The sequence below is a fragment of the Rhinolophus sinicus genome, chromosome 8 (genome assembly GCF_057876585.1).
Source record: "Rhinolophus sinicus isolate RSI-liver-muscle chromosome 8, RSI-T2T, whole genome shotgun sequence".
NCBI classification, from domain to species: domain Eukaryota; kingdom Metazoa; phylum Chordata; class Mammalia; order Chiroptera; family Rhinolophidae; genus Rhinolophus; species Rhinolophus sinicus.
This window is the reverse complement of record NC_142508.1, coordinates 56,578,835-56,603,938: the sequence shown is the minus strand read 5'-3', so window position 1 is coordinate 56,603,938 and position 25,104 is coordinate 56,578,835. Positions and strand designations below refer to the sequence as shown.

The window sequence follows — 25,104 nt, the reverse complement described above, 5'->3', positions numbered from 1 at the left end:
TTCTGGTAAAGGTATAGCTACTCCATTGGGGGCATAGGACACTATCCTGTTGTCTGAGAAAAACTACCTGGAAGGGCCCTTCCATGGTGCAGGGATAAAACAAATACACCAGTGTTTTTGAGGAAAACCTGTGAAGAACCAGGAAGCTGAGGACGGATTTAGAATAAGAAGTTTGGTCACTTGAAATGGAATGTTTGATTGAGCCATAGCTCTGTTTCTATTTTTCAGTATTTTTGTTGGGGAGCAGGGGCTGAAATATTTCCTTTTTCCACTGAGAGTCAATCTGAGCAAGCCATTGTGGGCAATAGAAAGTAGACCATCCTGGGCAAAGACTATCCTAAGACCATCATGTTGCTAACCTAAGGGAACATTTCTTAGATGTTCAATGACTCAGGCTTGGAGAACTGTCTGGGCATCAGACAACTGCATTCTGATCATTTATTTGGGGTTATGTGTGGGTGTGGATGGGAAGATGGGGACGGAGATGTGTGTCTTTAAAGAGAATGGAAATCCCCATTGTCCATATCCTGAGATGAGCTCAATACTAAGACAGAGATGGAAGGTAGGTCTGGGTCCCATGGTTGTCAGGCAGGGACCCTGGGATTGACACACTTGAGGTCATTTCCCAGAGGGAGAAGCTATTCTCCCTGCATAGAGAGGTTTAGGATGGACATAGCCAAGCAACTCTTTGGAGGCCTTATAAGGAAAGGTCTGGGCTGGTGGTTCTAAACAGGGTCACATTCAGTTGGCATTTATCGATTCTTGTTTCATTTGATTTATACCCAATACTACAGTCAAATCTTCCCCAAAACAGGACAAGGCATAAACAAGCAACAGCAACAATAACAAGGAAGGTCTAACTGTGCAGAGAGGAGATTCCAAAGGAAAGGAGGGCAGTACCCCCAAACAGGACCCCAGCCTCGGCCTGATGAACAGAGGTCAAGGAAAGACAGGAGAAAGGAGGCTGAAGAGGTGGTGTTCAAGGCACATGCTGAAAGCTCAGAGACCAGCACTCGTGATCCACTGAAGGAGACAGAGAACCATAAGGGCGCCTGCGGTGCAGCCAACAGGGGAGGCCTCACTCGTGTCCACTCCCTGGCTTGGTGACCTCATTCCGACTTCTAAGTGGGTGAAGCAAATGCAATGTACAAATTACAACAACGATGAACGTGATATCAAACAACAATAGGATAGCAGTAATACTGTGACCGCTCTCTTCAAAAAACCGACACCCAAAAGATGTGCTGGTCCCAGTACCTTGAACCATTGTACAATGTTTCTCCCACTCCTCTCCTCTCCTCTTTCTGACTTGCTGTTCCCTCCGAATGAGTCATTCCAGTAGGAATGTTCATGTATTTGACATGTGTCAACATCACCCTGAAAAAAAGATGTTGGATTGTTTTACTGGCACACACAGCACAAAGAACTGACAACGCACATGTTTGTCTCGGCCTAACACTTACAAGCAAGGCACAGTCAAACATAATGTCTCATGGATCCTTCCATTAGTCCTGGGAAGGAGTCTGCCTGCCACCTACATTCCTGCCACCTTTCCTTTTAGTTTAAAACATGCTCTTGATTGACCTGGCTTTCTTTCTTTCTTGAATCAAAAACATGCATGGAAACTTTACTGCATGCATTAGATACTAACAGTATGAAAACAGAGTGTCTATATTAACCTATGAAATTAGGAGTATAGAGATAACATGCAATAACATACGTGACAATGTAGGTGTTTGCACTACAATAATCGTAGCCTTCTGATTTTTCACTTTGCTTTTTCAGTTTTTAGTTTGTGGTAGGAGATCTTAGCCATTGCAAATCTCAGGCTGGCGTTCTCGTACCCCATTTGCCTTTCCTCAACACCTTTGTACCTTGTAATGGTGCCCCATATTAAATTTTTGCCATCGAGCTCCCTGGCTTTGACTCTTCTTTCTGACTGGGGTGACTGATCCAGAACATTCCGAAGAGTACCATGAATGTGGGGCTGGAACGTCAGTGTATTGTTATCTGATGTGTACCTTTTCATCTCATTTCTTTTTTTAAAGATTTTATTGAGTAAGGGGAACAGGACTTTATTGGGGAACAGTGTGTACTTCCAGGACTTTTTTCCAAGTCAAGTTGTTGTCCTTTCAATCTTAGTTGTGGAGGGCACAGCTCAGCTCCAGGCCCAGTTGCCGTTGCTAGTTGCAGGGGGCACAGCCCACCACCCCTTGTGGGAGTCAAAGAATCGAACTGGCAACCTTGTGGGTGAGAGCCCACTGGCCCATGTGGGAATCGAACCGGCAGCCTTCGGAGTTAGGAGCATGGAGCTCTAACCACCTGAGCCAGCGGGCCGGCCCCCTCATCTCATTTCTTATTGGCCCAAAGATCATTCTGAAAATTACATGAACTCTTAGATATTATTCCACTCAAACTTTCAGGGTATGAGTTTTCTAATAATATTTTTGATGTATGAAAGTAATGATTCTCGATATGGACAAAAAGTCCTGTGGGGTTTACAGTCTGGAGGGTGGGGGTAGCTGAGGAAAAGTTTCCAAGATGATTCTGAACTTGGGTGGGGAGAAGCTTGTTCAAACCAAAACAGATGGCAAATCTGGGTAGAATAATTGGCTTCTCCCTCAGACCGCCCCATATGCTCCATCCGGCCATGGGATTTTATATCTCCTTTCCCAAGACAGGCTCTGTTTTCCTCCCAATTCACATGGGAGCTTGGCAAGGTGCTCAGATTAGGTGTTCCCTTGTTCACTAGACTTGTTATGTTTGAGAGAGAATTTGGTCCCAGCCTGGAGGACTTGGCTAAGAGAAGGCTGAGGTCTGGCTTTTCTGGAACTTCAAGACAAGTTGTACCAAGGGAGAAATGGCTCCCAGGCTGAAATGACAGGAGGCTGCAGATGCCAGGGTGCTCATTCTCTGTGCATGGACACGCACAAATGGTCTCCAGCTCTCAGAGGACTGGTAAAGTAAAACCAAACCTTGGCTCCACAGTGAAGACTTGAGTTTTTCAGCTGCTAACAGAAGCATATTCACAACGAGGCCGACTAAATCTTGGCCAACAATGTTATCGATGGGCGTAACTCATAAAACATTTAAGTCCAGGCTCATTTCAATTAAGCCTCTCCGAGCCTCCGGTGTTTGTCCAAAGCTTACCTGAGCCTGAACTCCTGGAACCAACTGTGTTTGCTGAGACCTGCAAGAACAAGCTTCCTCATGAGAAGCTCGGCACTGAGAAGCCCCTTCCCCCACCTCCACCTCAGCCTAAAAATATCTCATCTGAAGAAAAGTTTCTAAAAATTTCCAAAATTTCTCAACGATGGAAATGCTGGATTTCAGTTTAACCGGACATGCCCAAGTATCTGTTTTAGGGGGGACGGGTGAGATCTCAAAAATTATCTTTCTGTCCCAGGCAAAGATGTCCAATAATATGGCATTGAAATCTTTCTATCAGACAAATAATGAGTGAACGGCATACATAGCATAAAATGTAGTTCTCTCTTTCCTATTCTGGGTTGAAAAGTGTGGATTGAATTGAGTTAGATTTGGGGGTCAGGTCAGGCCTCTCACTTCCTAGAGTCATTGAAAGCCTTTATCTAATATATTTAATACCAATGATAATGGCAATAACTGACGTTAATGGAACTTGACACTGGCACCGTGCAGAGTATTTGATAAGTGATTTTCTCATTTTATCTTCATGGCCACTGTATGGACTGGCTACTGGGACTGTATTTACATTGTACAGACAAGATAAACAGGCTGTGGAAGGTTACATTTGTCTGAATTCTCTGTTATTACATCGCAGGAATTGAACTTGGGTCTCTCCAGTTCTAACAGCTCATGGTTCTAAGCATTGTTTTCTGGATAAGTCTCTGCTGAGATACTTGACATAAGAAAGAACAAAGCTATCCTGGAAATAAATGAATCTGGTTCTGTTAACACGATAATTGGCATGAAAATGCTTTGAGAGTTGCAAACCCTCACAGCACGGTTAAGAATTAATTATTACAAAGAAAAAAAAGTCTATAGTGTGGGAGGAACAGCAGAAAAGGGGAAGTGGGAAAGATATTGATCATGAAATGAAAAGAACCGTATCTTGGAAACATCAATGTAATGATTACGAATTTGTAAAACTTCAATATTCAAGGACTGGAAGGGAGAAAGATGGAGAACAAGGGGAAAAGATTAATTTGTGGGGAGGTGTGAAATTAGGGACAGATCTTTTCTTTCTCCGATTTAGATTTCCATTCGATCATTTGTGCGAATTAAAAAGGCACACGCCGGAATCCACACTGAGAACTGGGCATTTAGGACAATTGTGTGGTTAACCACAGCCCTCCAAGACAGTCTTGGCATGTCGAGGCTTTGTCACTGAGTCGTATTTGGAGGGAGCTTAGATACTACGTGGCAAATGTCTGGATTCTTTCTCAAGGCCACACTCTGTGACATCACCCTAGTCAAAAGGAAAATTCTGGTTTGGAAGAGGAGGAAGGATGTAAATTTTGTGCCTTGACTTAAAAAGGCTATAGCCTTCTCTACTTGTTTTTAGAGAGGCTAATTGCAAGGGGTCTGAACTTTGACTGTGTATGAGAATCACCTGGTGACCTTTGACAGCTGTAGCATCTCATCAGATTCATTCCTAGACCCTGGGACTCAGACGTCCAATGAGGCCAGAGTCAAATGACTCTGCATTGCTAACCTGCCCTATTTTAAGAAGCCCTTACAATGGGCGAGAAAACAAACCTTCTCGGCAGTTACAATTTTTCTTCTTTATATTCCAACAATATTCAATGTTCATGATTATAAAAAGAGCATATCAATTTATTCAGTGAATATTGAATTCTCTGTCTAAGGCTGTGTGCTAGGTAGGTGAGGGGAGTGGGGTTTGGCACTGAAAAAGACACAGTCCCTGCCCTTGAGAAGCTTATATTCCAGAAGACAGAGCAACCATGATACATACATAGCAAATAAACAACTATATACATACATAGCAAATAAATCCGTAAGATGTCGGACAGTGAACATGGGTGTGGAGAAGAAGAAAGCAGGGTGAGGAAGGTAAGGAAGGGAGAGTAACTAATTTATGTATTAGCTGTACATACACATACATTTTAATGTGTACTTACTTTTGAAAACACTGAACACTGTGAAAATAAAATAAAAGAGCACTCATACTCCTATTACATAGAGATAACCACTGCTAATAGTTGGGACTATTTTTTTTTTTTTTGACTCTTTTCTCCTTATTGAATTGGGATCACATCCTATCCACTTTCTTCGTGTAACCCGCATTTTTTTCTTTTTGCTCAACATGCCATAATCATTCTCTCATGTCATTAACGTGATTTTATATTTAAAGGTTTACTAAGTGCCGTTGTAGGAATACACAATTGATTTAGCTATTTCCTCTGTTCTGGGTCACTTTGATGATTTTCCATTTTTCACCAGTATAAATATGACACTGATGCTTTTTGTGACCTATAAATCTCGGTGTGGATATCTAAGTATTTTTCTCAGAATAAATGTATGTGTGTGTGTTAGAGTCTGTTTTCTTGATGGATGTTGCTGAATGGCCCCCAGAAGGAGGGTGGAGACTAGGCCATCTTGCCACACCAGAATGTAGCAAATCCTTTACTAAGCTCTGTAAAGAGTTCTGTTCTGGGCTTGCATTTAATTTGCCCCAATCTTGAGGGTCCAGTTCTCCCAGGTCTGAGGAAACGCAGGTGCAATTGCCTAGTGTGACATTCTAAAAGGACCCTTCCTGTCTACACTGTGGAATAGAACATCTCTGACCACATGGATAACTTCCCTGCAGTCAGAAGGGGTGACCTTCGTCCCTTCCCCCAACCTTTGCTTGAGCGAGTCTTAATCTATTCCTGACCTCTCAGGGCCCCCCTCCAGGATGCTGTAATCACCGCACTAACCTGTGTTCACATTTCCCATTATCGAGCAGAAATCCCCTTGTGCATCAACAGAGCCCGGCTGCTTCCTAATGGCCCCAGCTCCCAACTTCTAATGGCCCCATCCTCATTTCTCCCAAGAGCCAGCTCTTTTTGCTAGTGTTTTAAGATCCCTGGTCCAGACTAAATTTCCCCCATGATGTCCATCTGGCCAAATTGAAGGTGATGCAGGCAGTGAGACAGAGAGACGGGTGTGTCTGCATCAATAGGACAGAGGAACCTCCCAGGGCCATCCATCTTCTGTCTCCTCCAGTGACATCTAACTGCCCCCCTCTTTGTCTGCGACTAGGGGATGAGAGACGACATCCCTAATTGCTAGTGCCATGCCACAAAGATGGGGTGGATGCCGGTACTCTGAGCACAGCCCTCCCTTTTAGCCATGACAACAACTTCCTGGAGATGCTGCTTCTTACTTTATGGGTAAAACCCGTTCCAATGGGGACCTACCCTTTTGCAATTCATCATGCGGTAGATTTAACTTTCAGAGGAAATATTAGCAAGGACAACAAAGGCTCTTCTGGATGTTGATCCATTCCAGGGTTTCAGCTGTCTGTGCTATGTCTCAAGAAGGAAGCCCTCACCCACTCTTGACTTCAATTGCAATTTCCTCAAAATGGATAAAATGCTGCGCTGATGTAGAAAATGATGATCAGAAGTGATTACCAAGCATGTTGCAAGCACAAACATAATGATTGTTTTAAAAAAGGAAAATATTATAAGCATTGGATAATGCCAACATCTCCTTTTTTTTTTTTTTTTTTTGCAGTTGCTATAAAGCCACTTGGGGATCAAGTTTTCCATTTCTTCCTTCCTTGATCAAGGTGAGAGATTATTCTTGTTCTTCCATAGCTAACTGCTAAGTACATGGGTTTTTATGCGTGGCACCTATTTCTGGGAAGCATAAGGGGTGGGTGATAGGGGAGTAAAAGAAAAAAAAAAAAAGCTCTTCTGTTGCAAATTCAAGAAGTTATCTCTGAACTTGGATTGAATTGTCTACCAGTAATTAAATTATTAAAACAAAGAAGAGTCTTCTGTCCAAATCCCAGAAGGATTCCTAGGGAGCAAACTGGAGCCTCTTTGAGTGACAATAGTATAAGCCAGCAGAAAGACATTCCCAATAGGGGCAAGTGGGTCACATTTTGTCCTGTAACTCCTGTTCACCTTCTCTCAGATGCTTCTAGCATTCCTGCCTCACTCAGGTTTGAAGAAAAAGTCATCCATTGGCTAAACAAATATGACGGGCTCCCACTTGGTCCCAGGAATTCTGCTGGTACCAGGGGTTCAGAGGTGAGCAAACTAGAGAAAGTTCTTCTGTTCATGGAGTGTTCATTCTAATGGAGTAAAGGCAGATCGTGAACTGGTAAAGAAGTAAAACAACACAATAATTTTTTTTTAACTTATTGGGGTGACAATTGTTAGAAAAGTTACATAGATTTCAGGTGTACAATTCTGTATTACATCATCTATAAATCCCATTGTGAAAACACAATAATTTCAGGGCATGAGCAGTGCTTACTGGAAATTAATGGAGCAGGTGATTTAATATTAAGCAACGGACTGCAACAACGTCCTTTCTCCCATTTCCCATCCCATTCACAGGAGCCAGAGGGAATTTTTTTGAATCATGCATCATCATGGCGACCTGACATTTCATTACTGGTACTTTAAACATTGTCATTTTTCCCTCTACCAAGCTGTGAATGTCATGAAAGCAGGGACAGGCGGCTTTGTTAACTTCATCCCCCCAGTGCTGCACATAGTAGGAACACAGTAAAAATGTGTTGAATGGATGGGTGGGTGGGTGGATGGATGGATGGATGGATGGATGGATGAATTAAGGAAGGGAGTGGGAACATTGGAAGTCCTGTGGATTTCTGATTCCTCCTCTATTTGAGGAGGCTGCTGTGACTGATATTTGCATAGGTGCAAGCTAATCGGTGTCCATTGGGGAAGCACTCAAATGGAGGGGCTGTAAGAAACAGTGTAGGATGCCTGTGGAGTGGGGGAGCTCACTCCGGGCGCTCTGAAAATGGCACGTTGATAGCCCTTCACCACCAACCCAGGCACTGAAGCCTGGAAAGGTGAATCTCAGAGCCTCCTTTTGGTAGTACTAAATCTAGAAGGGTTTCCATGGGAAGACCATTGAGAATGGTTGACTCAATTAATATAATTCAGGCCCCTATGAACATAGGAGAGATTCAGGGAGCGGTGGAAGCATGGTCCTCAAAGGCTTTTAGACACTTAGATTATGATGTTTATTATGAAGGTATTCTGATTTCTTCCTTCATTTGCAGGGTTGGTATCATCTCTAAGTAGGGAGCTTTATTGTTAGTACACCTGATTCTGTTTCTGTCCACTGCCTTTGTTTAAACATGTAATTAATCATCGTATGCAAGTGATGTTTTCTGTTTGGGCCAATTGGAAGAGTTGAAGGTGAAAGCTTTTTTGAATAATCAAGGATCTGAAAGTCAACCTGGTTTCATCAAAAAGGCAGTGACTTAACTATTAAAGGGGAAGTTCAAGTTCAGAGAGTGTTATAGATCAAATACTGTGTAAGAATTTTTAAAATATTGTCCAAATAATGTGACATAAAACATTCATTCTGTGTATTGTCAAAGAATAATTTATCCTATTCTGAATCCATGACACACACTTGGAGTCAGGACTCAGGGGTTTTCTGGGCCTTGGTTTTCCCATCTGCAGAAAGGGGTTGAAAAGTTCCATTTCCAAGGGTTGTTGCAAAGGTTCCCAGAGGGTCATACTTAGGAAATACCAGGCCTCTACTCAGTACTTAATAAATCTTGGTGGCATTTGAATCTAAAGTCTTTCAGTTCAGGGAGGGGCATGGAAAGTTTAAAATTTCTTAACATAAGCTATGCTGGGCGAAGGCAAAAATCGGTAGGACTCCAATATTCCCACTCCCTGATTATGGAAGCCGTGAAAAATGTGTTGATTTTATCCCTCTGGTGAACTGTACACCCACCTAGCGAGAACAGGCCTAAACATATGGTCCTAATCTCTTATCTTAGGGAGAAGACCAATGTTCTAAGAGAAGCTAATTTTTACCAGTCTCAATAACAAGTAATTTCCCATCTATGCAAAGTGGATTAGACTGCAACAGACTCTGCTAACTGCATGCAGTGGGCATGTGGATGTCAGACCCAACAGAGGATATTTGCCTCTGCTGGTTCTTCTTCTCCTACACTCTCATCCTTACTTCTACAATATGTCCATCCATGAAACCTCAGCGTAAACATCATTTCCTCCATGAAGCCTGTCTTGATTGCTCCAAATGACTTTAAGTCCTTTTATTATACTCTGTGATTATGTTATGTATGTATTCATATGTATGCTCCCTTCATGACAAGAATAACAGCAAGTTTGGGTTTCTGATGGGATTTGGGTAATAGTGTTTCTCCCACTTAACTGTAAATATGGGGGGGAATCCCCACTACCTCGCACTGAAGCAGAGCATACTCCAAGGAAATGATTATGGAAGGGATACAGGATACTTGTGGGGCTCTTGGCTAAAAAGAATACTGAAAGCAGGAGTGAAAAAGCATTGTGTAGGTAAGTGTCTCACTGACTGGACAAAACTTGGGAGGGAGCAGAAGTTGCAACAAGAAGAGTTTAGGTTAGTGATCAGGAGGCAAGCTATTTTGTAAGCATTCATGAAAAGTTAGGGCTGTCTAAAGAGTTATAGTGGGACACTGGGGACAACAGCCAGCAATTATATCAGCCTCCACAAACACAATAATCTGATTTGTTCCAATCCCGATTTTTGTTTTCCACAGATTTTAAAGAAAAGTTTTAGAAAATAACCTTTACAATGAAAGATTTTGAGCAGGGTTTCGTCTAGGCTTTTTAAGCTAGGGGGATTTAAGGAAGGAGATGTTACTATGTTTCTGGGGATGGGTGGAGCTAGAAACGCTCTCATCAGCTGGGTAATACTGAGTACGGAGTTCAAACACATCTCCTTTAAGTCATCAGAAAAGAAACATCCCTCAGGCTCCTTATGTGTTAGGGAAAACGTGAATATGTCCAGATCCTGTTCTCCCTGGGAAGGGCAGAGGGAAGGCTCGTTGGGGCTTTTCTGCTGAGCCTATTAGGCAATAGCAGACTGGGTACAGACACGCTTCCCTCTGGTGCCAGGCTTCGAACAAGGGCTGGGGTGGTAGGCAGCTGTCTGCCAGGTAGGTATCAGCCTTGCCAGTAGATGCTCCTCCACCAGTCAATCCTGCTCCCAGCTGGGGGCCACTTCTCAGGCAGTCTCCAAACAAAGACTAGAGTAGATTTCATTTCTCACTGACTTTTTCTTCTTCTTTTGCTTCTGTATCTCCAGTCCCTACAATTTGTTGTTGTTTTAAATTCATAATTTTTAGGCCATAGGCATTCTTGGAGAGCAGAGAAGCTATCTAGGGAGCAGGGAGAGGAGGGTAAATTTATGTTCTGCTCTTAGGTCCTGCACAGTATTACTGTGTGACCTTGGGCCAGATGCACTGCTTCTCTGTGACTCATTTTCCTCACCTTTAAATAGGATAATTTTCACAGGCCCTATTGACCACCACAATGGTGAAGCCATAACAATGAATTGGAAGGAAGCATCTTGAGGAAGATCCCCATAAAATGCAAGGGTTAAACTAGTGATGGGCTAGGATAGGCCTGGGGTCATAAACATGCTCATTGGGTGCACATGGGACTGGGTGGGGCTGGGTAGGTGGTACCAACTCCACTGAGACACATGCCCAGGTGGGAAACCCATGGTAACATGGGCAGTCTTAGAGTTGTGCAACAACACAGGGACGTGGGGAGAACCAAGGGTTCCGGGAGGAGACATATTAGGGTTCAAGTCCTGCTTCTGCCTGCAGACCTGGAACAAGTGTCTCACTGCTCGGTGCCTCAGTTTATCCATCTATAACAAGCTTTAAATAGGATGAAACATGGCAATTGCGATAAGTAAGCATAGTGTATGGTACAGCAAATGATATTATTAATATGATTTTATTAAGGATAGTCTTGATTAATCCACAGCACGGTGTGCTGCATACATCCCAGTTCGCTCTTGCCTGGGAATTTTCCCTCCTGGGCAATTTCCATTTTCTAATCGGAGGCTCTGCTTTGGAGCAAGAAAACTGATCTTCAATGCAGATGCTCCAGACTCAGTGACTAGAGGGGGGGGGGGGGAGAGAGAGTTTGGGGTTGTAGTGGAGGAAGGAGGGATACAACTTTTGGCAGTGATCCAGAGGCCAGAGACAGGGACGAAGGACAGATGCAAGAGAAGCGGAGGGTGCTCTCGCGCAAGTTCACCGAGTTGATAAAGTTATTAAAACATAAAACACACACGTACCAGGAAGGAAAAATAAATAAATGAAACAACCCGCGCGTCCCACCCTATGCCTTTAGGCTGTGCAAAGCCAGGAGGGCAAGCGGAGCGCGGGAGAGGAGGAACTAGTCTGACAGGTGAACCATCCCAGAGGCCCAGCCTCCCGGGGCGAGGCGCAGGGAGGCGTCCGGCCCCGCCCAGGCTGCGCCCCCAACTCTGTTCTGGCCCTTCCTTATTAAAACAACAACAACAACAACAAAAAACGGAGGGAGGTGGGGAGGAGCGCACGGCTGCCTTGTCCCCCGCTTCTGCTTTAGGCTCAGGGAAGGGGAGGAGCCCGGATGCCCCTTGCTCACCATTGGTCCATCCGCGTAGCAACAGCCGCGGGTGGGCCAATGGAAGCCGCGGAGCCGCCGGCCCTGCTCCAGGAACCTGGCTGCCAGAAAGCTTTCTATCCCTGCCAAGAAAGCAAACCCGGGGACTCTTCAAACTCCCCGCTAACTTTTGTTTCTTTCTCTGTCTCCCCTCCCCCTTGCAACTTGTCTTCATTCTCAGCTGTACTTGGGTTAGTCCCCAAACTCCGACGCTAAGGGAGGGCCTTTTCCGAAGGTCATCTCTTGCCACAGGAGAGAAACCTCATTGGAGATAAATGAGGACAGACTCAAAAAAGGTATGTCAGGGTTTCAAATCCCACTGGGCCATAATCACCAGCGACCAATTGCAACCTTCACTTACAGCAGCTTCACTTTGAATACCTAGTTTTTTGTTTTGTTTTGTTTGAACAGATCTGCAAATCTGTGCCCGAAAAAAGGGCAGTATGAACACCTACTGTGTGCCAGGGTTTGCCCCAGGTGGTTTATATGTCTTATTGCATTTAATTCTCTGTAATTCTGGGAAACGGGTCGCCCACTTCCATTTAATAGATGGAAAATTGAAGTTCTAAATGATGAACGGAAGTATCCAAAGTGACTCTATTAGGACCAGGTCTAGCAGGGTTCAAACCAGGCTGGTCTGATTCCAGAGACCGGTGGGTTTCTGTGATGCTACCCACGTCCACAAGCACACTTCAGTGTGTCATATCCTAAAGAAATAGGCTGTGCTGCAAGAATCTGATCCAGACTCACTATTTGCTACCAAGGTGGGGTGGCTTCCTGGGAGCGTGACCTGCACAATTGCACGGGGCCTTGCAGGTAGAAGGTCTCACACTAGGTTTCGTGCTCTGCTGTTTCTGTTTCGAAATTCTTAACAAGTTTTGAAGAAGGGGCCCCATGTGTTTATGTTGCACTTGGCATGCAAATTATCTAACCAGCCCTGCATCTAGGTATGAAGCTTCTAGGACAGTTCTGTGAGGACAGTTTACATGTCTCAGAGAAATCACACATTTTGGGAACTTAGGACCTCAAGTAAAGGAGGCTTGTAACTCTCTCTCTCTCTCTCTCTCTCTCTCTCTCTCTCTCTCTCTCTCTCACACACACACACACACACACACACAAACACACACTGCTGCACACACCCTCAGTTTTATGACACTAACTGTAATTTGAACCCCCAGTCTATTAAATGGGAGTGTATATATTTATGGCTGTGTTTATGTGTGTGTGCGTGCGCCTACGTGTGTTATCGGGAGAGGGAACGGGATTGGGGAATTTATGACACACAGACACAGCCAGATTATTGACTCTATTCTTTCCCTTTGGAGACTTTACAGGGGATTTGAACCAGGCCCTGCTTTTATGAAATACATACTTGGGAGGTTTTGGAGTGGACATAAATGCTGGTCTGTGTGAGATGGAGGTTGGGGTGGTGCCAGGTCCTCTGGGAGGAGATGTCTTGAGTACACATATACTCGCATCTGTTTTACCCCCAAATCCGAGTGTTCTTTCCTGGCAAAGAGAGGCCTGGTTTTTATTCTGTGGATTGTGTTGATTTTACTGAGTTAAGAGATTATCAGTGAATCACTAATGGTGTGAAAGTCTGGAATAAATGAGAAGAAAGTCTGGAAGTTTCTCTGACACTTATTCCACCACCAAGATGTAAATCGTGTATTATAGGGGTTGTAAAGGACTCAGAGATGCCAATAACTTTGGAGCACTTTATTTTACGTTTAAAGAAACTGAGGTCCAGAGAACTGTGACAAATAACTACAGGTTAAGCAGCTGGGTGGTAGTGATATTTGGGTTAGAATGCACTTCTCCTGACTTCCATTCCAGGCTTGTTTCTTGCTTTCATTTCTATATAAACAGAAAAATGCCGTGAAGCATTACGTAATCAGTTCATGTGGGGAGAGGTTGCAGATTTAATGGATAGCAACATGGGGTCCAAGGGGGAGGTCACCAACATTTATTAGTGCTTCGTATATACCCCTGCTTTGCCTATGTGGTCTCATTTAATTTGATCTTCAGACAACATTGAGAGAATGTAGGTAATATTATTTTTATTTAACAGATGGGAAAAGTGAGGCACAGAGTCCTGGTGTAACTTGCCTAGGGTCTCTCAGTTTGTAAATGGATTAGCCAAGATACGAATTATAAATTCAGTTCTTCTTAATCCCTAAGTAGCAGATTAAATCATTCAAATTATTATGGCTCCACAGTGGCTCATTTTAATGACTCAATGGAATGCAAAACTATAACTATAAAAACAGCACAAGAAGTATGACCTGGTAAACATACATTGGTAGTACTGTAGGTCCCCCAAAAGATATGTCCAAGTCCTAACCCTCAGAACCTGTGAAGGTGACTTTATTTGGAGAGAGGGTCTTTGAAAATATAAATAAGTTAAGGACCTCAAGATGAGATGATCGTGGATTTAAGGTGGCTCCTAAATCCCACAATAGGTGTCCTTATAAGAAGAAGAGAGGATACAGAGACAGAATGAGGAAGGTGATGTGAAGAGGGAGGCAGGAATTGGAATGATGCATTTACCAACCAAAGAACACAAGGATGGCTGGCAACCACCAGAAGCTAGGAGAGAGGCATGGAACAGCTCAGGAGCCTCCAAAAGCAATCCAAACTGCCTATACTTTGACTTCTGACTGTTGGTCTCCAGGACTGTGAAAAAAAGTATTTCTGTGTGTTAGGCCAGCTAGTTTGTGGTAGTCTACTCTGGCAGCCCTAAGGCACTAATACAAGTACTAAATTTTTTTTTTTACCATCCTTTAAAAAGTAAACACAAGCATTAAAATAGCGTCAAAAGCATTTCAAGCATAAATTGCCTGCCTAGAAATCTATTAGAAGAAATAATAAACAATGAGATTCATGTGTCTATATAGCAACACATAGTCCACGAGGATCAATCAATACTTATGCATATAATTCAGAAAGATTGAGCTCAATTTGATTAGCTGGTGAATGACTGGCTGGACATTGAAGCAAACTGTTGATCTGGTCTATATCCTTTGTCTAAGAGAGAAGGGGGTATTTGCTGGAGGCTTAAAATCGTTGTGTAGAAAGGGTGTCCCACTTCCACCCAGGTATGGAAAGCTGGACAGAGTATTGTACCTACCCTAGCAACAAGAAAAAGCAGATGAACTAACTTTTCTTGCATCCATGAGAGAGCTGAAGCTACCGGGCAACCAAATAGCCCAATTTCCAAGTGAACGCAGGCCTCTTCAAGGAAAGTTGTTATGGGAACACAGGTTTTCCACATAGCAGGTTGTGGGAAGAAACAGCACCAGGAACCATCTTAAAAAATTTAATGAATTGCTAAAGATTGAGTATAGGCTATCAGGAGAGTATGGAAACACAAGGAACCATAGATACAATGGGAGCTCTCACTCATTTGTAGGATTTTCAACATGGACCTCCACCAGATGCTCAAATAAAATTGGAGGCAAGCAGTAGACCATCGTGAACCTCCTTCGGGGGGTGCAGGCATGAAGGAGGGGAGCAACTGCCACCATGGGAAGGCAGAAAGCCCCGTCTGGACCCTTTCCCCTATAGAACAAAATCCTTAAGCTGCTTGACAGGGGCAGCAAACTCTGTAGCATCCAGTGCACAGGTGAAGGTCCATTAAGGCTGCGGGAAGGCTAAAAGACAAATTCCTTCTGCATCTGGTCAATGAAAGTGTTCTGGGACCCGTATCACACCAATACCAACAATGATCTGCTGCTTGAAGAGGGGCAGGAAACTGCTCTCACACAAGACCCACCACAGATGCAAAGAGGGACAGGAACATACAGAAAACCCACCCTTGAGGCCAACATGCACAGGCCTACCTTAGAGAATTAGAAGTTTATTGTAAGTTTCTTTTACTATACATGTAGGGTTAAATGTTATTTATAGGTTGACTGCAACAATTTAAAGATGTATGCAGTAAACCCAAGATAGCTACTAAAAATAGATGAAGAAATAGATGTAAATAATGAATCAATAGTGAACATCGTCTTTTCAACCAATGGTGCTGGAATAATTGGACATTCACATGCAAAATGAATGAACATTCGTCCATGTTTTGCACCCATATACAAAAATTAACTCAAAGTGGATCATAGATCTAAATGTAAAACTTCTGACGAATAGATAGGAAAAAACTTTGGGATATGAGGAAAACTTGGGTTGGACAAAGATTTCTATGATACAACACAACAAGTACAATCCATTAAAAAAAACGACATAAAAAAAAAACAAAAAACAGTCTGCCCTTTAGAAGATATTGTTAAAGTGAATAAGCCAGCCACAGCTGTGAGAAAATATTTGCAAAATAAATATCTAATGAAGGATTTCCATAGAGAATCTATAAAGAACCCTCAAAACTTAATAGTAAGAAAACAATCTACTAAAAGAATGGGCAAAATATTTGAATAGAAACTTCACCAAGGAAGACAGAGATGATAAAAAAGTACATGAAAAGATGCTTAACATCATTAGTCATTAGGGAAATTCAAGTTAAAACCACAATGAGACGCCACTGCCTATCTATTAGAATGGCTGAAATAATTAAAAGAAAAAAATCAAATTGGTGATACCAAGTGCTGACAAGAATGGCAACAACTGAAACTGTCAGACATTGCTGGTGGGGATGCACAATGGTACAGCCATTTTGGAAAGTAGTTTGGCACTTTCTTACATATACTTACATTTGACCCAGTAATTCTATCCGTAAGTATTTACCCAAGAGGAATGAACATATACAAAAACCTGAAACAAATGTTGATAGTGGATTTATTCATAATTGCTCAAAATCAGAAAACACTCAACTGTTATTCAACTAGTGGTTGGATAAACAAATTGTGTGATATCCATACAATGAAAGACAGCAATAAAATGAAACAGACTTCTGAGACTTCTGATATATCCAACAACATGGATGAATCTCAAATGCATTGTTATGCGAAGAAAGCCAGGCTCAAAAGTAAATATACTGTATGATTCCAATTATATGACATTCTGGAAAGGAAAAAAACAAAAACAAAACAGGAACAACTATAGGAATAGAAAACGTATCAGTGGATGACAAAAGCTGAGGATGGAAAGAGGACACAAGGGAACTTTTTGGGGTGCTGGGACTATCTTACGTTTTGCATTATGATGGTGGCTATCCAACTAATATTTGTCAGAATTTATATAACTGAATGCAAAAAGGCTAATTTTATTGTTTATAAATTACAGCTCAATAAACCCGACTTTAAAAGAAAAAACAAGCTTTGTAATAGGAAAAGAGGACCGTGAGACAGATAAGGGAGCATTCGTTATTTGGCTCAGGAAAGAGTGGTGAATATGTCTCCTTGTAATTATTTCTGAATTGGTTAGCTCTGGTGAAGGTCAATGATTTTTAAGTGTACGTATACCTTTTCTGCATTTTTGTTACAGACTCAGATACTTAGTTCCTGGTGTGGGGGTGGGAAGATTTCCCAGGAGAGGCGAACGCGGTGGAGCTTTACTCAACTTGGCCATCACCATCCACATCCTTTTTGCAGATTCCTTGCTGGTTATCCCTCAGAACCACCAAGATCCAAAGAGCACAGTTTGAAAATGGCAGGCCTAGCTGAGAATATCCCACAGTGTGTTCTACACGACAACAGTCCCATGAAATGCTCCATGAGTAAGAGGATTCTGTAACCTTACGTGATAAGTGGCATCTCTACCTATCATATCCCTGCTTTGGAGATCACAGTGCACACTAGCATGTCAGAGCTCTGAAAAGGACTGCAAGAAAGAAGCCTGTGTCGACTTCCTTTAATCATCCTACCCCCCTCACGTCTTTGACTTTGTTACAGAAAATCTGTTAAATTGCAGGTTAACCTCTGGGAAATGTGCTTATGTCTCACTTTGTAGAAGGGAATAGAGTAGCATCTCTAGAACATCTGCTGTAAACTCAGGCCTGTTTTAGCCACTTTCTAGTTATCCCATTTCTGGGATGAGGCGCATACACCTATATTTAGAAGAAGAGATTGAGACTTGGAGACAACAAATCATGTACTACTTGATGTCTCCAAGTCTACACAGCTAGTGGGCTTGTCTGTCTCCATTATGTAAGCTTTGAGGCTTAGTGGATGATCTAATAAGATAAATATAGCAAAAGTAGGATTGGAATTGTTTCAGGTGAGCAGAGTGAATTCCTGCAACATATCATTTTTCCTGGTCCCTGCATTTTCAGATTGGAATATGCTATTGGTAGATTTCATGTATTATGGAATTGGTGTCTTAGGGATCTGTTGGATGCAAGAAAGAAAACCTTGATCTAGAAAATATAAAGAAATATATAGAAACACATAACACATACAAAGAATTGAGGAGTATCTCATGAATTTGTGGGTAGAACAGGCACCCGGCCTCATGAGGATTTGGAACCAGGAATAGAAAGAAAGCTTTTGTTATCTAAGGATATTTTTCTCTCTCTATCTCCTCCTTCTCTATTTACTCATATTTCTTCTCGTGACTCCTCTGCTCGCTGTAGGTCTGCACAAGGTTTTTATCACCTCCTTGCCCACCTTCGCCATGCAATGGAATAAATATGACCATCTCAAATCTACTTTACGTCTTCTTACAAACAACACCATCTGCAACCAAGTGCCACCCCTTCCAATATCCCAGGTGAGAGAAAGTGATTGGTCCAACTTGATCAGGTGTTTGCCACTGGACCACTTACTGAACTATATAAGCGAGGGAATTCAACTGACCAGTCTTATGAGAAATTGACCCACCTGTCAGAAACAGGGCTTGATCTCGCCCCTAGACTGTAGCCCAATATTTCTAAAATCTCTCCGTGATGATAAAAACCACCTGGAGTACTCGCATGCAATCTCTCATACAATCTCCAGGGCAGACGTGCTGGATCACAATCTTGACATTGGTACTTGGTTGCACCCAGAATCACCCAGGGAGCTTTAAAGCTACTGATGCCTGAATCCCACACCCTCAGTCTCTGACGGAATTGGTCTGGAAGACAGCTTGGTCGGTCATCAGCAGTTTTCAAAGCTCCCCAGTATAATCTAATGTGCAACTGAAATATACTGGAAGGACCTGGGAAGTGGTGGTTTAGTGAGCATCGCAGGTGATTCTTGCAATCAGAGGGGCTTAGAAAAAAATACTCCTACAAATGATATACTCTGTGGGGAGAAGGGTACAAGCACTCTGCCAGGTGATTTAAGGAGAGAACAGGGGAGCGAAGCCAGTGTTAGCCTAGAGGTCGCCTAAAACCAGGCCGTTTTGGCATACTTGGAACATTTTCTAGGAAATGGGAATTTGGGGGAGTGGGCTGAAGACAGAAAGAGCCAGAATCTTGGAACCACTTACAGTTAATTCTATCATGCCTTCATCCTCTCATTCCATACGTATTAGTTGTGTATTATAGACTAGAGACCACACTAGTAAAGGGACGAGCGACCCAGTGTGAATAATGATATAGACACACTGGGATCCTGTAATATTTAAAATGCCTTTGGCAGTCTTAAATGACTGAGGAAAGTCTTGACTGAATTAAAATGAAATAAACAGGATAATATTAGGTTGGTGCAGAAGTCATTGCGGTTTAAAAAGTTATGAACAATTGCAAAAACCGCAATGACTTTTGCACCAACCCAATATATTTGCATCCTGGCCCTTTTCCTCACACTCAGTATTCTTGCTCAGAGAAAGCTTACATACTCGTATAATGGCAACAAACGCCACTGAAATCCTGATTTAGAAACACTTAGCAACCTTTGTCAACAGTGAGTCCCAGGGCATTTTTAGCATCTTATAAGAATGAAAACAAACAAACAAATAAACAAGGCCAAATCTCTACACCATAGAGCAATCTTCCAGAGGAAAAATTACAGCTTTCGGACCAAAATTTATGGATGGATTTCTATTAGGTGGATGCAAAAGTAATGGCGGTGTTTGCGATTATTTTGAACGTATTTAAGCCACAATTCCTTTTACACCAACCTCATAATGGTTAACCATTGGCTGCAGGAATACACAAGTCCTGTCACCTTTGGGCAAAGAGTTGACCGGATCTGGAAGTCTGCATTCAACCCCAGTTCCAGGAATGAGCAGCGCTTTCCTTCCTGCTTTCTTTCTCCCTTTGCCCCCCTCTTCCTCTTTCCTGGGAAGGTTCGGTGTTCTTACTCTGGTTCTCCCACCAAAAAGTCGTGTTTCATTTCAGTACTCTGATCCTGTCTGGTGGTGCTTTTTATACTGGAAAAATGTAAAAACAAAGGAGCGCTTTTCCAAATCAAGCTTCCCTTTGCCAGATAATTCCCAAGCTTCTGGTTTTACTTCATATGCATGCAATTTCATTTTCTCCCTCGCCATCTTCCAAATCCAAACATTCATAATTTCACAGGCTGCCAAACCACGTTTTATCAGAAGAGTGTTGCTGGATCTGGGTTGTGCAGACTAGGAGGAGGACAATGGAGGGGAGCGCAGAGTCTGGGGGAACCTAGGTTCCAGTTGCATCTGTCCATCTCTTTAAACCTTCCACTGCCCCGTGAGCTGCCCCATGTTATAGATGCGGAAATTGAATCTTACAGGATTTTAATCTCCGGGCTTCGGAAAGCATTGGATGACGGGAGGTGGCTAACCTAAGTAATCGTTTTCACTTGCATTTATAAGAAGATTGTTGGGCCTCCCTTTCATGTTTGTGTGATTGGGCGTGGGGCTGGGGGAGGAGGACAAACCAGCATTGAAGGAAGCTTTTTAGTGAGTACAAACCAAACCAAAGCGCCCATCAGCCCCCTTACATCTCCGCTGTCTGGAAGGGCTTGGGGTGGGGTACATCAAAGACTCATTCCACAGCCGAGTTTTCCTTTCCTTTCTTGTAAGTGTCTTAGAGGAACAGATCTGCCCTGCTCTGTGTTCTGGAATGGTAAGCAGGTGTGAACAGGTCTGGTGGCTCCAGGACATAGCTAGGTGTGCACCACTGAATGACACTGAACATCCCCAGAAAACTTGTGTGTTTTTACAATGCCCTGTTCATAGGGGCCTATGACTGTTTAGGGGTGTTCAATTCAGCAAGCATTGTCCCAGTTCCCAAAAGGACATTCTGTTTCTAGGAAGAAGCTGAAAAAAGTAATTCAGGTTCAGAGGGAGAGGGTTATTACTAGTTTTGTTTGTTGGAGGAATATTTCAAACTCAGGGGCTATGGTTTAGTGTGTGTGTGTGTGTGTGTGTGTGTGTGTGTGTGTGTGGACAGGGAGGTATGGGAACCACACAGCATCATATACAACCATGTCATTAGAAATGGTCTCATTCCTCACTGCCTTCTTCCCTTCCCCTTCCCAGAAAAACAGTTGATCCAGCTATTTCTTTAAAAGGAAACCATTTTATGTTTGGGGAGGTAGGATATGGGTGATATGTTTTAAAATTTCTACTAAAGTGTATTTTCCAGAGTTCCTATCATGAGCACAGTATTTACACACACACACACACACACACACACACACACACACACACGACATATATATGATTGAATGAATTCAGTCTTTGTTTTTCTTCATACCTGAAATTAAGCCAGAAAAGTTATAACTTGCAAAATAATATTTGTAATAAATTGAATTTTAGCACTTTGTGATCCTTGCAAATATCTTGCATTGTCTCCGTTTCTCTCTTCCCCTCTTTCTCCTTCATCTCTCTTCCACCAGCTTCCCCTCTGTCCTCTTCCACCCCTTTCCTGCCTGTCTCTGCCCACACCGACTTGAAGAACCAGTTTCTTTCCTTGCCTTTACTCCAGCACCATAAACTTAAAACAAAACACATGGCCCAGGACAGGGTGCTGTCTTCAGTTTTTCATTGCTTTCTTCTGATATTTTCTTGTTGATTTTGGATTCTGTCCTCCAAACCCCAAGAGCACACTTTCTAGGTATGGAGCAAAATAAGGTTTTTTGTTTTGTTGGGTTTTTTCGTTTTATTTTTTTAATTCCTCCACTCAGCAGAATCTTGCTGAGTGTGTGGGATGCACCAACTCAGTGGTGCAAGATTTGATTGGAAGCAGCTGACACGCTGCAGCCATCTGGTAAGTGCACTCACCAAAGAGGCTGTCCCTGTGGTTGCTTAAGGAAAACATGTGTAGTCTCTGGGTCACAACTGCTTCTCCTTTGTTCTCCTAAATGCTAGACTGAGGCTTGCTTTTCCCCACAGGCCTGGGATGAGGCAGAAAGAGGGGACTGCGGGTTCACAGGAGGCACCTCAGCTCTGTGTACCACAGAGACCCCCATATGTGAATATAATCCTTCTAGACTCTTCCCCTTGGTTCTTATGGTGATTTGTATCTCCCTCCTGTCCTTCACCACTTATTCTCTTGGTCCCTCTTATAGATCAAAACTTTGGTGTTACCTAGTAGGGCGGCAGCCCCCCGCCCCCCGACTTCTCCAGGTGACTGGAAGCTTCCTCAAGGTAGGCACTTACTCCAAACACAGAGCCTGGCACAGAGGAAACACTGAACTATTTTTATAACACTTCCATGCATCAGTGAACATGGCCTCTCCAACCCAGTTCCAGCGTGGGGTGGTGTGACTGAAGGACGGCCTTAGAGAGAGGGTTGCCTGTTGAAGCCATAGATTCACGAGTCCCTGACTTTGCAATAAGAAGGATCCATTCTTCGGAAAGGGCCCTGATTTGATCTGAGGACCCTAAAGGCATGGATGTTCCTACTGGCCAAATGGGCTCCACGATAGAATGTGGACAGACCCAGGGAATGAACATGCAGGAGACTGTGATCTTCAACACTCATCTTAGTGTATTTGCCAGACTGAGGTTTCCCTTGATCCAGGCATGCTCGTGAGAGCTGGCCGTGTCGTCAGTAAGGCATGCCTTTCTTTGTTTTATGTACTTAAAAATTATTTTACATTGATTTTTATAATCTTTATTAATAGACTCGAAGAATGGTTTTGGATTTACAGAAAAGCTGAGCAGATAGTACAAAGTTCCAAATGCTTCCTGCAGCCAGATGGGATTGCCACCCCTTAGGTGCACTTCCCTATTTTCTCCCATTGCCACCTAATTGTCAGGTAGGGTTAGCTAGAGCATTAGAAGCCTCTATGGAGTAGGTTTTTCATGAGCTTTCCTTTTTGTTACGTCCCAGAGGAACATTCGAGAGCCTTCCAAGACCCTGGCAATAAAATTGCTTTATTTTCTTCCCTCCTAAACGCTGGATTAACGTAGTCATGTTAGAGGACACTCATTTCTTTCTTTTCTTGCTTGATGAGCTTTTGGTCAGCCCTCAGAAAGCCCACCATCCCCGCACGTATGGCAGGCTTCTGCCTGTCTTTGCGAACCACAACCACTGAGCATGAACCTGAGTAGATGTGCTCTGAAATTAAAATTATCCATAAAAACTCCAAATGACCACCCTCTCCCCCTTCATGCCTGGCATGTGGCGTTCTCATGTTGACTTATTTTAATTCCAACAAACTTTCTAGAGAGGGGTGAAAAAAAATTATCTTTTACCTTCTGCTGCTCAAAAGTATGCCACAGAATTTTTGAAGCCACAGTAATAATAATAATAATAATAATAATGATAATAATAATAATAATGATGATGATGATAATAATAATAATAATAATAATAATAAGAAGAAGAAGAAGAAGAAGAAGAAGAAGAAGAAGAAGAATCTTTAGCAATTGGAAGGAGGAAACATGAAAATATTTAAGCTTCGGCCTGAAAAGAAAGAATAGTGATGATTAAAAAAGACTCTGGGCACAACATTTCCCCTCAGAAACCCTAAGAAGTAGGAGTCCCTTCGCTTTTTTGGATAAATTCAAGGTGGCTTGTGTTGTAAATAAAAAGCTAGTTTTAACTGGCCTCCTGAGTGGCCTGGCAACCCCAGGCCAGAACTGGTCAAAGATTTTTATTTCCCCCAACCACAGGGAGGAAAGTGAAGGCACGTGATTAGGTGCTTAATCAGCTGGTGAAGTCAAGCCTTTTATTCTTTGTATACGGCAGTCAACAGAAAGTTATTGCTTAATTAACCCCTCTGAATGAATACCTGATAATTAATAAACCCGGGAGGTATACCCTACGGCTTTAAGTTGGAGAAGGCTCCTCTCTTCAAATGGAAAAGAGAAAAAAACAAAACAAAACAAAACAAAACATGCTGAACTAATGGGAAAAAATTCCGGTAGAAGGCAAGGCAATTAGGATTAGTGAGTTCCATTTCATTTAAAGTTCCAAGATATAGAAGCCATTTATCTAACAAATTAATAATAGGAGTGACTTGCCTAATATAGTAACGAGTCCTTATATTTTATTAGTGGAAATCCAAACTGAGTAATTTAATGATAGACAAACTTCCATATATAAATTTTTGTTACACTTTATAAAATAATGTCACTGCACACAGATAGTTTTAGATTTATGCATCCCTTCTAAATTAGTCCCCATGTCAGTTTGGAATGATACATTTATTATTACAGCTCTGTGGAAAATCAATACTTTTTAGTGTTTTCTTTCATTTTAAAGAGCTTTATCATCTGGCTAATTGTGCCACCAGAAGAAAAGAGAAGGGTTGATAAGGTGTCTCATGCTTCACAGGTGTTATTAAAATTGCCATAGATTATAAATGGGGACCACGGGGGCGGGGCTGTGGAATGGTCATGGGGGAGCTGGGCGTTAGGGTAGATGGGAAGGTATTAACTTAGGGCCACAAAATTAATCCTTCTCTCTAAGTTGAAAGAAAATAGGAGCTATGGCCTCAAAAGTGTTTATGATAGTGATATCGTAGATCTACTGTGCTCAAGATTCTCCTGGCGTCTCTGGGATTTTGCTTGGGACCCAAGGTAGGTGACCATTCCCTGAGAACCCTGTCCTCCGACCCTCTCTCTGTCTGAGGAGGGCGACACCCATCCATCCAGTAGATACTTACTGAGTCCCTGCTATATGCCGGGTGTCTGATATGACTTCTAGCCACTTCCTCCACCTGAGGGAGCAACACTAATAGTCCTTCCATGACCCTCCACTCTCAGAGTTCTCTCTCACATTAATTCCTAGAGAACAATATGCTCCAAAGTGGTGAGGGGCAATAGCAACTAGCTGAGCAGGAGCTTTTTCTGACATGCAGTCAGAAAAGATATTGAAGACTTTAGAGAAAAAAGTCCCACCAGCCATGATCTTGTACAGGTCTGGGCCTCAGTTTCCTCAACCTACAAAATAGGGATGTTTTCTACATACGCTAGTTATTGTGTTGTAAGCAGAACTTTTGGCGTGTGGTGAGCACCTAGGAATGCTAATAATTGTTTCCATTTTTCTCTTGGCATACAAAGTCTTGGAGGGATCCCAGAACATCTAAATAATACTAATATTAATACTAATAAATATTAATATTACTAATAATAGTTACAACAATAAATACCATGCCAGGCATCTTGCATAGATTTTTCTAGAATATTTCCAAAAACCCTAAGA

The 25,104-nt window shown here is 42.6% G+C and overlaps 1 protein-coding gene across 4 annotated transcripts in view; it reads left to right on the top strand.

Annotated features, from left to right (window-relative positions):
• The first annotated feature begins 11,733 nt into the window (after positions 1-11,733).
• The window catches only part of LOC148757584 (uncharacterized), a 76,611-nt gene continuing 63,240 nt past the window's right edge, over positions 11,734-25,104 (top strand). For all 4 annotated transcript variants that reach the window (XR_016022029.1, XR_016022028.1, XR_016022030.1 and 1 more), the window contains exon 1: positions 11,734-11,950. Coding sequence is in view for 1 of the 4 variants with exons in the window: in XM_088800221.1 (XP_088656347.1) it covers positions 11,930-11,950 (21 nt within the window). In the remaining 3 variants the exon portion in view is untranslated. The remainder of the gene's footprint in view (positions 11,951-25,104) is intronic.